This window comes from Gekko japonicus, unplaced genomic scaffold (assembly GCF_001447785.1).
Source record: "Gekko japonicus isolate JY-2015 unplaced genomic scaffold, Gekko_japonicus_V1.1 scaffold7, whole genome shotgun sequence".
Taxonomy (NCBI): domain Eukaryota; kingdom Metazoa; phylum Chordata; class Lepidosauria; order Squamata; family Gekkonidae; genus Gekko; species Gekko japonicus.
The window spans coordinates 1,130,161-1,141,839 of NW_015159711.1; the positions used below are offsets into that span (position 1 = coordinate 1,130,161).

Sequence of the window (11,679 nt, forward strand, 5' to 3'; positions counted from 1 at the left end):
GGTTCTGTGTCATACAGATTTCCAGACTTGGGTTCCTGCTCTTTTATTTATTTCTCTATCTAGTCCATTTATATCTCACTTTTCTCCCCAATGGGGACTTCCCGTAGCTTACATTGTTCTCCTTTCCTCCACTTTATCATTACACAACAGCCCTGTGAGGTAGTTTAGGCTGAGACTATGTGACTGACTCGAGGTCACTCAGCAAGGGGATTCGAAACTGGGCTACCCAGACCCTCAAAGAATTACTCTTTGTGCATGTTTTTACTTTCTGCTGCTAAAAAATCACATTCCACTTAAACATGCCAGCTCCTGTACAGTTTTTCTTACATTTTGCCACATAAAACTCTGTGAAATCAGACCCTGTTAGTCTCAAGATGGTGTGCCATGGCAGCTCGAATGGGGCAACCCTCTTCTCTGTGGAGGAGGGGCAGGGTATTAATCTGATGTATAAATAAATGTTCTTGAACCAAGGCAGTGCCACTCTTCATGCAGAATTTTTAGTCAGTGAGCCTGGTTTTTTAGAAGTAGTCCCAATTATCTAAGCATTTTTGAGGTTGTTAACAATTTTTTTGTAGATATATGCAAAAATCTGTGGGTGGCAGGCACCCTCTTGCAAGAGGTTCTCGCTTGTACCAGAGGGCACGCCTTTTCAAAGAGGATGCCTGTTGCATCATCTAACAACCCAGGACATATTTTTCTCTCTTCAGAACTCCTTCTGTTTTATGTGTCAACTTATGCAGACTTAATATATTTAAAATGTTTATTAAAAAAAAAAAACAGGTGACAACCCTATATTTAACAGTTGAGGATCTTGGGGATTAGGAATCTGAGAGTATCTTCACCTCAGAGAGGCTCCATGTAGCCTGCTGGAGAAGGGGGGCTTTGAATTGGGGAAATGTCCCGGAGAGGGAAGAGTTCAGTCCTCCCCTCCCCTATTGAGACCAGGAATAAAAAGATTTTCCTTCGCCCAGCCACTGTGGCTGAGAAGCTCTTTGCATTTTACAAAATTAGCTGTATCTGATGTACCTACTGTCATGTAATATAGTCAGAAGATGCATGTTTGTTTGTTTTTAATCTGGTTTAACACTGTGCATAAATGCAGTAGAGAGACAAGACTCAACTTCAGCTCCTTAGTTAGTGTCCCCATGGGATATTTTCCTCTTCTAAGTGTTACAGATTACACCAGGAAATCTTATGGTGTACCTGCTGATGGAGAGTAAAGTTTTATACCCGGCTATTCTCCACCTTAAAGAGTCGTAAAGCAGCTTACAATCTCCTTCCCTTCCTCTCCCCACAACAGGCACCTTGTGAGGCAGGTGGGGGCTGAGAGAGCCCTGAGAGGAACTGGGACTGGTCCAAGGTCACCCAGCAGGAGGGGTGGGGAATCAAACACAGTTCTCCAGATTTTGATATGGGATGAGTCCCTGCAAAGCCACCATACGAAGCTGGTAGAAAGGCCTGCCTTACTTGTGTCAGGAGACAAAACAGGAACCAGCCACAGACGTCTGTCCTCTTGGAAATGTTTTATGCTCAGTTAGCTGTCCTGATTTCTAACCATCCATCTTCCTCTCTTGCTTCACAGGCTGATGCTGCTGACGCCGACTGTCCAGAGGAGGACCCAAAGGAGGGAAATGACCCACCTGAGCAAGTTGACATCAGCAACACTGTGACCAGCACTCTTACTGTGCAGGAGTATTTTGCTAAGCGCATGGCAAAACTGAAGAAAGCCCAGAATGGGAGGGACGTAATGCCCCCTAATTCACCTCCAGTGGTGGCAGAGGAGTGGGAGCGTTTGGGGTCCCAGTCAAAGAAGAAGAAGAAGAAGAAGAAGAGCCGCAAGCCCAGTGGGCCTGAGAATGAGGGTAGCCAGGAAGAACCAAAGCTGAAATGTCCCAGGATGCTTGATTCAAGTGGAGAAGAAATGGGTGAGCCAGACACAGAAGTGCCGAAAAAGAAGAAGAAATTTAAGCACCTGGGCCTGGGGGGCGGTCTTACCTCCAGCAAATCCCAGCGTGGCGACCAGGAGAGAGGATCACGTATCACTGGAACATCCAGTGTGGAAAACAGTGACTCTGAAGTACCAAAACCAAAGAAAAAGAGCAAGAAAAAGCACAAAAAGCTCAGCAGAGATACAGCTGAGGATGTGGAAGAAGGCAGCAGGAGAAAGAAAAAGAAGAAACACTCCAGTTGACATGGGTTTTGAGACTTTTGACACTAGTTACATTATCTTTTGGTTGTGCCAACACATTAGCCGGGTATCCAAATGTGTCCTGATTCATGCAAGACCGTTTGATAAACTCCCCAGAATAGTGTTGGAATGGCTTTTAAGGCAGTGACGGGATTATTGCACCTTCTCACCGTTGTGAGTGCAGATCTGGGATTGTAACCAAAGGAAAAACCAGTATCAGGAAAGTGACTGAGGGCCTAGAAGCAGCATTCTGTTTTGTTCAAAACCATTTCTGTAAATGAGGTTTTCCAACTTGGCTAAGGAACTTTTCTTTACTAATCCCTGCTCCCCTAATATCCAGGAATGGAGTGGCCATTTACCTTATTGGGAAAGTTCTTGGTGGGCGATTGGCAGCTAAGAGGAGGCTGAGACAAGAGTCCCTGCAGGGAGCCATTTGCCTCCTTTTCTCCAGGGCTGGTTTTAACATCCCCATCTGTCCCTCTTAATGCCCATCCCTCTCCAAAGTAGATAGGATTCAGTTTTTGATCCCAGCATTCCATCTCTCTATGTCTTTGCACAAGTGTACACTCCCATGTGTATTGCAGGCTGGGCAAAATGCCCCCCCACCCAGGTGCAGCACTCTGTTTCCAGTCATGGGTTGGAGGATCATCGAATTATTTGGGGGGGGGGATATTTTCTGTTTTGCAGCCAGTCCTGTTTCAAATACCTGAAATTCCTGCATTTGTTAATCTCGAGAAATTTACAGAACTGCTCTTGATCACTCCCTCTGTATGAGGCATTTGGCCTTCTACTGTATTTTTGGGGTACTATCTCACAAATTTCCCTGTCTCTTCTGGAAAGCAAAACCTAATTTATGAGTATATGGTTTTAACTATACTGTTTAGGATGACTTCTTAAAAGTGCAATAATCCCACACACACAAGCTAGATCCTGGCTTTCACACTAGACCCATATTGAGGAATATTATCCTTTTTTAAAAAATATCAGATGGAGTCTTATTCTTCAGTGGTACATGGCCACTCTACTTCGTACAAAGCCTGGAACTAGCAAGATTCTGCTTCCAGGCTGGTGATAATGCCAAAAGAAAAAAGGAGAAGACACGGTAAAAGAACTGCAAATAACAACATATAAACCATGGCTTGAAAAACATGTAATATATTTGTGTATTCCTTTAAAAATTAATAAAGTATATGACACACCAAAATTGTTGTGTAAATTCTTACATGTGTCCCAAATATAAATCGTCCAAATTTCTTTACAATATTTAGGACATGTAAGAATTTACACCACAACAATTTTGGTGTGTCATATACTTTATTAATCTTTAAAGGTATATACAAACAATATACAGCATGTTTTTCAAGCCACGGTTTATATATTGTTATTTGCAGTGGTTATAATGCCCGTCGATAGCCCTTGAATTTAAATTACTTATATTCCATTCTGAATAAAATAGGAATCCCCCTAAAGGGGATCATCTTTGCTATTTATAGCATGGCAATGTGTGAACAGCTTTACTTGACTGTGGTTTTATACCATGCCAAGGTCTTGACCTGCTTGCATTGGTATTCCTCTGAAAATCCATGGCAGCATTTTGGGATGGGGATGGTTATCAAATGAATAAGTAAAACCAAGTGGCCTGGAGGGGATCCAATTATCATGTGTTAAACAGAAAAATGAGGAAATTGATTTGTTTATGGAGATATGTTCAGTTCTGCTGGTGTGTAAGCCTACAGTAATTCTTCTAAATACCTATCCAAATAACAAAATGCATTTTCGTTTTTCACTTCCTCAGTGTCAAGTTTATTTATAAAATGTATTGATTCAATGAAATTAGCGAGTTGGATTTTTTACAAGTATTGTACTAATGTCATTGGCAACTGCAATGGCATCGGGCATGGCATGGCTGCCATGCTTTTTTGACTGGCATATCCCTGAACCATCACTTGTCTACAGCAGAGCTCTACATAAATGCTGCAGCAGAGATTGTGGGGTGAGGGGATTATTGTAATTTGCAAACTGCATTCCTCTAATTCTGTATGCTTCAAAAGAATGTTGTACATTTGAATGCAGGCAATAAACTAGTCCAGGTGAAACAATGGTTCCCTGCCTATTAATGCATGAACCAAAAGATACCCCATGACCTTGATTTCCAGCCCAAGATTGACCAGTTTGGTCATTTGTGACTTTCTTCCCCCCTTTTATAGTCTTTAGAAGAACAAAATAAAACTAAGGCCAAAGGCTTTAAGTGAAAATTGGCTATGCGTACCTTTTTCTTTATTCATCTAATTTGTACCCCGACCTCCCCGCCAAGGCAGGCTTAGGGCGGCTTACAGACAATATGTTAAAACAGTTAAAACACCATATTTAAATAAAGCCACAACAATACAGAATAAAACATATCATAAAGTGCTAGTAGTTTTTTCCTCCTCTGAGCTTTGATCTCTTACTGGTTATATGTGAAGCTTGCCATACAAATGAATTTTGCCTGAATATAGAGTTTCCCATATTGATGTAAAAAGCCACCTAAGCCATCTTTGCTCAACAAATACTTAAATTATGGAATTTACTTCCAATGGATGAAGGCCACGGGCATAGATGACTCCACAAGAGGAAAAACAGATTCATGGAAAGCTATCTGCCACAGTGACTAAAGAGACAGCAGATCCCCAACTACCAGTGTTCGGAGACAACGGGGGGGGGGGCCTCTTGGCACTCCAGGGCAATTGGTTGGACACAGAGTGGAACAGGATGTTGAACAAATGAGCCACTGTCTGATCCAGCAGGATACCCCCGTATGTTGTTATAAGTAATCGACATCAGTGCGTCTTCTGGAAGTGAATTCTACAATTTAAGTACAGGTTGAAAAATTGCTTCATTTTGTCAGTTCCGAATCTGCTGTTATCAGCTTCGATGGGTACCTCAAGGCTGTAGATTTCTGGGAGAATAAGAAGAAATTCTCTGTATCTGTCTCCATCCCATGGATAATTGCATAAGTCTGTATTTTGTCCACCTTAGTCATCTTTTCTATGAACTGAAAAAACAAACTCTTTAGCTGTACCTCATAAGAGAGGTGATCCAGCTCCTTAATCATTTTGGTTTCCCTTTCCTGCGCCTTCTCCTGCTCTACAATATCTTTTTCCTGATATGGCAAACAGGACACAGTGTTCCAAATGTGACCACTTTATAGACCTATTATGATAATGACCTTTTAAAAAACCCTTTCATTAGCAAACGCTGCTGCACATTAAGTTGACCTTTTGACTTGAGCGATCCACCATGAATCCACCAAGATTTTTTTCCCCCTGGCAACTTCTACCAGTTTAGACCCCATCATTGTAAAGACAGCAATTTTTACCCCAGTCTGCATTGCTTTTTGCTGAACCTCATTCACTACATTGTTTCCCCCTCACCCAAGTTGGAGAGATCCTCTTGAAATTCTTCACAATCCACTTTGGTTTTTCACCATCCTGATTAATGTGGTGTTAGCTACTTCACTGCTTTCCCTTGATTCCTTATTTATGAACGAATTACCCAGTCCCAAACCAATACTTGTGGGAATCTTTAATTTCCCTGCATTGTGGGAACTCTACTTTAGATTGTTTAACCAGTTCCGGATCCACAAGGGCACCCATCCTTATATCCCATCATAGCTAAGTTTACTCAGGAGCCTTCCCCCCCCCATATTTTTATTAATTTTGCAACACAAAAAGAGACAAACAACAACAATACATAAACATCAACAAATACACAAAAAGAAAGACGGCCATATCGTATCTTAACACAAAATTCTAACATGGCTAAATACTTCCACCTTCCCCGACATAATCTCAGTTCACATTTCTAAGTGTATTTCTAACAACATCTTAAATCTCTCTTTACATTAATCCTAGTCACAATTAATCCAACAATGAAACTCTATAGGAGATTAAATTCAAATGATTCTTTTTATCTGTCTATAATTCATAACATTTCAACAAAATATTAAATTCTCCTAATTTCTCATCTTTTCTCAACCCTTATCAGATTTCCAACATTCTTTTTATAAACCATAGAATACTCATTTTACCTCTAACTTTACCTTTCTTTCCTACTTCTTTAGCCAGCTTCACACTCTTTGGCATTGCATTGTATTCTGCTTTCAATCCATCTCTACACCTGCAGACCATCACCTTTTTCCCTTTTATATATCTATTCTAACAAAAATTATGTTACCTCACTAAGATCTATATATCTAATAGCCAAGTCGCCCCCTGATGTGTGGATACTTATTTCCGCACATCGGGGGCAACTGGGGGGGAGGGAGAGTTTTGTGCACACGTGGGGCACAAGTATCGCGGGTCCCGCCTCTTGTACTGTATAATTTCTAACTTGTACTTTTATGGCTTTTATTCAGTGTATAACATCTCATAACTATAGTCTTTACCTAGTATATAGTATTTTATAACCATTACTTACTTATCTACCCTATTTCTTAAGAAGAAGAGAAGAGATTGGATTTATACCTCGCCCTTCACTACTTGAAGGAGTCTCAGAGTGGCTTACAAACTCCTTTCCCTTCCCCTCCCCACAACAGGCACCCTGTGAAGTAGGTGCTTATTTCACCAGCTTGCAGGAAACAAAAAAAAACATATTTTTTTTAAGCTATAATATTCATATCTCATCTCTTAAAGACAGATCAAAAATCAAATAAGCTGGGACATCAAAATTCTAAACTATAATATTAACTAAATAATAACTAAAATATTCATGCCTCATGCCTCTTAATAAATTCTCTTCATGTTATTATAAAATATCATACACTACACCCATTTTCTCCAATGGTACTAAGAAATAGCTATTTTACCTCACTGAACTTACAAATGTATTAGCTACTTTACAAATAAATTATTAGTTACCTTAATTGCTCATTTTGGACATAACGCATCATACAGTAAAGCCACCATATGCACAGAGTATCACAATTCCTATCTGAAACACATCCATCTTTCATCTTTCCTTTAACCTGTAACTTATGCTAAACCATTTTGTAATATGCTTATCTTTTCTTGATTTTCTGCATCTTTTTTTTTTTACAACCATACATAAATGTCTTCTCTCTTTAAATACATGAGCTTCCCTTTCCATTAGTTTCCTTCTACATTTCAGGCAAAGAAAAAAAGAGTTCGGTCCAGTATTCTTTGACCTTTTATTATTTCTTCCACGCTTCTCAAGTTTCCTTTAATTTTGCTTTAACAAGTTTAGTCTTTTTGTTGGGTAAATGTTCCCAGACTTTTTTATTCTTCACCTCCCAACATCGCAAAGTTTCCCAGAAGTTCTTCTGAGTACGGCTTTTGGACACTAACTTTCTAAAGTCCCATCTTGCAAGGAGTCAGCGTTTCCTGCACAGTGTTACCTTGCCTTCTGGTCTGATTTTACACAATACACTGCTGGGGCTGTGAGTAATTCCCCTTTTTTCCCCCATCACAAACCAAAAGTGAGTTCTGAGGTTTCTCCAGAAAACTCTTACTCAGGACAGGAGCCTTTGTTGAGGGACTTTGTCAGAAGTTTTTTGGAAATCCAAGTATGTAATGTCTGTGGCTCACCCTAACTTATATGCTAGATAATGCTAAAAGAATTGCAAAGGGTTGATGGAACTGTATATCCATTTAAAGAAGGCCATGCTTCTTCCTCACTACAATCTTTTCCTGCGTGTGCTTAATAATGCTACCTGTAATAAAGTTCCCATTTGTTTACCCAGAATAACTGTCCTGTAATTTGCTGGAAAGTCTGTAGTTTGGCAGTTCGAGACCCTATTGCCGCATGATGGAGTGAGCTCCCATCTCTAGCCCCAGCTCCTGCCAACCTAGCAGTTCGAAAGCAAGAAATTACAAGTAGATAAATAGATACCACTTTCGTGGGAAGGTAATAGTGTTCCGTGCACCTCAGTGTTTAGTCATGCTGTCCACAAGACCACAGAGAAGTCTTCAGACAGTGCTGGCTCTTCAGCTTGGAAATGGAGATGAACACTGCCACCTAGAGTCAGATTTGACTGGCTTTCGGGCAAGGAAAACCTTTACCTTTACTAATTTGCTGGATATCTTCTGAACCCCACCCCCTTTAAACAAAATCAGCATTACATGTACTGTTTTCCAGCCCTCCAGTAGGGAGACTGCTCTTAGTGACAAACTGTGTTTTCTTGTTAAGAGATCATCAATTTTTTTTGTATCTAAGATTGTTAAGAATGCTCATGTGTATATGATCCAGATCTGCAAACTTACTAGTTTTTAATTTGTCCAGTGCCCTAGAACTGCGTTTCTCATCACATCAATTTGACTCAGTTCTTCGGACACCCTTTCTGAAAACAATGGCTTTACTGATTCACATAATCTGCAGTGAAAACCAGTGCAAAGGTTTCATTCAGGTTCTCTACAATCTCCCTGTCTTCCTTTAGCAATCCTTTTATTCCTTTCTCATCCAAGGGCCCCACTGCTTCTCTGTGTGGTTTCCTGCTTCTGATTTATTTAAAGAAATTTTATTTTTTTTTCTTAAGTTTTAGTAATATATTTGTATTCTTTTTCCACTCACCTTATGGTCAGCTTATATTTGTTTTTACAGAACCTTTGTGTGTTTGTTTATATGCCTTTCTCCTGAGCATCTCAGGATCCTTCTCATTCCTTTGTATTCATCTTGCTTGGGCAAGACCTCTACTTGTTAGAGGAATCTTCCTTACCTTTTTTGGCTTCCTTTATTTTGCTTGTTCTTGGTGCTCTCTTAAATTGATAGTACCTTTCCTAATCTGTAGTATACACACCACCCAAGGTTCAGTTATCGTGACTTAAATACATTGTAAGAATCTCATCGATGTCTGCCAAGAGCCGGCCATGCCAGTCCTCGACAAGCTCATCTAACGATCCGCCAGGGGGCATGGGATCCTGCAGAGCCATCTGGAATCGCTGAGAGTCCATTTGGCTCTACGGGCGAGCCAAAATATGCTCGCCGCCCAAACAGGGTCGGAGGGACACATTCACACAGGCCTTCAGGATATGGTGGTCCGACCATGGCACTGCCGAGGCAGTAATCTGGTCCACAGTAACCCCCGCCGCAAAGATCAAGTTGAGCGTATGCCCGGCCTGGTGTGTGGGGGCCATTACATATTGGATGAGTCCTATTGCCGCCATGGATGACACCAAGTCCATCACCGGTACAGAGGCCACATCATCGGCATGGACATTGAAGTCACCCAAGACTAGCAGCCTAGGGAACTCCAATGCCCAGCCCGACACAGCCTCAACCAGAGATGGCAGGCTATCAGCTGGTGCGTTAGGCGGTCGGTACACCAACCAGATAGCCAAACTCTCCCCGGCTTCCCACACCAGGCCTGAGCACTCCATGCCCACAAGCTTCAACGGCGGAAGCGCCCTGTAGGAGTAAGCCTCCCGAATGAACAGCGCCACTCCTCCCCCACGCCCCTCAGTCTGGGATTGGTGAAGGACCGCAAACCCACTGTCTCCCCGTCTCGCACCCATCTGTTGGATTTTCTGGGTTTTGTACAGCCAGGAAGCTGTCAGTGCAGCAGAGTGGACAAGGCATTCCTCACAGCAAAGCTTTCTTACTGAGTGTGCTAGCAGGCTTATGAAGTTACATAGAGCCAGTAAGCTAAAGGTAAAGGTTCCCTTGCTCGAAAGCCAGTCGAGTCCGACTCTAGGGTTGCGGTGCTCATCTCTGTTTCAAAGCCGAAGAGCCAGCGCTGTCCGAAGACGATTCCATGGTCATGTGGCCGGCATGACTAAACACCAAGGCGCACGGAACGCTGTTACCTTCCCACCGAAGTGGTACCTATTTATCTACTTGCAATTTCTTGCTTTCGAACTGCTAGGTTGGCAGGAGCTGTAACTAGAGACGGGAGCTCACTCCGTCATGCGACACACTCGGGTCTCAAACTGCTGAACTACTGACCTTCCACAGCCTGCAGTTCAGCGTCTTAACCACTTGAGCCATCGCAGCTCCTATAGAGCCAGTAGTCAGATTTAAAACTAATAAGGGTTCTTTATTATATGGAACTCCATTCTAGACAGTATAGATGAGAGACAGAAATAGTCTAACTTATCTAACTAAGAAAGATGTGTATGGAGGGGAGTGTGCCCTGCATCCATTGTTCAAAGATGGAGACAGCGTGCGCCTACTGTGTTTGTGTGTGTGTGAGAGAGAGAGAGAGAGAAGTTGGAAGGAAGGAATCTTGTCCTTGAGAATAGCATTCTACTTCAAAGGGGATAGGATCAGATAACAGGAAGGAAAGGATGATCTGTGGACCTGTCTATCTGACTAAATCTATGGTGACCTTCTGAAGTCTTAGGCAGAAGACAGTACACAATCCTTCACTTTTCTAACACCATCCAAGTACTAACCAGGACTGACCCTGATGAGATCTTCCTAGGTTGGGCTATAAGGCTACTAGTGGGCAAAATGCCTGTGAAATATAACTCGTTGCTAAACAATGCTATCTCTCCCTTATATATAAAGCCGTATCTCTCCCTTATATATAAAGCCGTAGTGGGCTCCAGCGTTCCAAATGCACACCTTTAGTGTTTGGCCGCAAGAACTGTCAGTCAGAAGTCGCTGGCTGGGTTGAGTGGCTGCTTTGTGCAGTCCAGCCCAGCGTTTCAAGGTCTTTTGCATATGGAAGCTGATAGGACTTCACTCCATTCCACACCTCAAACTCCCCCCCCCTCCGCAAGACAGTTGGCATTGTCAGTTGCATATGGGACCTGCTGTATTCTGAGGTAAAATATGTCCTCACTCACAACACATCACTTCCCCTTCAAAAGAAACAAACCCAATAACACAATTATGCCACATCACAAAGAAGACAGATCACACCACAAGCAGAATACCACAAGGCAAAAAAAGATAGGAAAAGGTGCCAGCAGTCACCCCATTACTGCCACAGAGAGCGCTTCAGAGGATGGTGTGCAGGTCCCAGGTTCATGTTTTAAAAGCTGCCTGGGGGATTATGGACCATTCACACACTTTCAACCTTAACATACCTCATAGGGTAGTTGTGCGGATCATACGGGGGAGAGGAGAATGATGTCAGCTGCTTTGGTTCCCACTGCAGGGAAAGACTGCCCTTTCCCTAGGCAGAGGCGGGGGGGGGGGATGTAAACCTAAAGACAGACAGGCAGATAAAGTAGGCTGATGGTTGCCTGGAAAGGACATAGGGTTGAAGCCTGCTGAGGGTGGGGTCTGAGGAGGAGGAGGAAGAGGGGGACCTCAGACAGATACAATGCCATACTCCCCACCCTCCAAACAAGCTGTTGCCAGTCTCCAGAGGACAGCTGGAGAGCTCTTAAAGCTCTGATGCTACTTCAAAGTGCTGCAATTTATTGACAGAGTAGTGTTTTGGCAAATCTTTAGGAATTGTTTGGTGCATTTACGATGGGGCACCCACCCAGAGCCTCTGGCATTTTCTCACTCTACTGACATCAAAACCAATTTAAGGCAAAATAAGA

At 42.4% G+C, this 11,679-nt stretch overlaps 1 protein-coding gene across 1 annotated transcript in view; it reads left to right on the forward strand.

The window, feature by feature from the left end:
• PINX1 (PIN2/TERF1 interacting, telomerase inhibitor 1) overlaps window positions 1-3,321 on the forward strand; it is a 73,825-nt gene extending 70,504 nt beyond the window's left edge. The window contains exon 7 of the mRNA XM_015419550.1: window positions 1,583-3,321. Coding sequence (XP_015275036.1) covers window positions 1,583-2,191 — 609 coding nt within the window. The 3' untranslated portion in view covers window positions 2,192-3,321. The remainder of the gene's footprint in view (window positions 1-1,582) is intronic.
• Window positions 3,322-11,679: the final 8,358 nt, after the last annotated feature.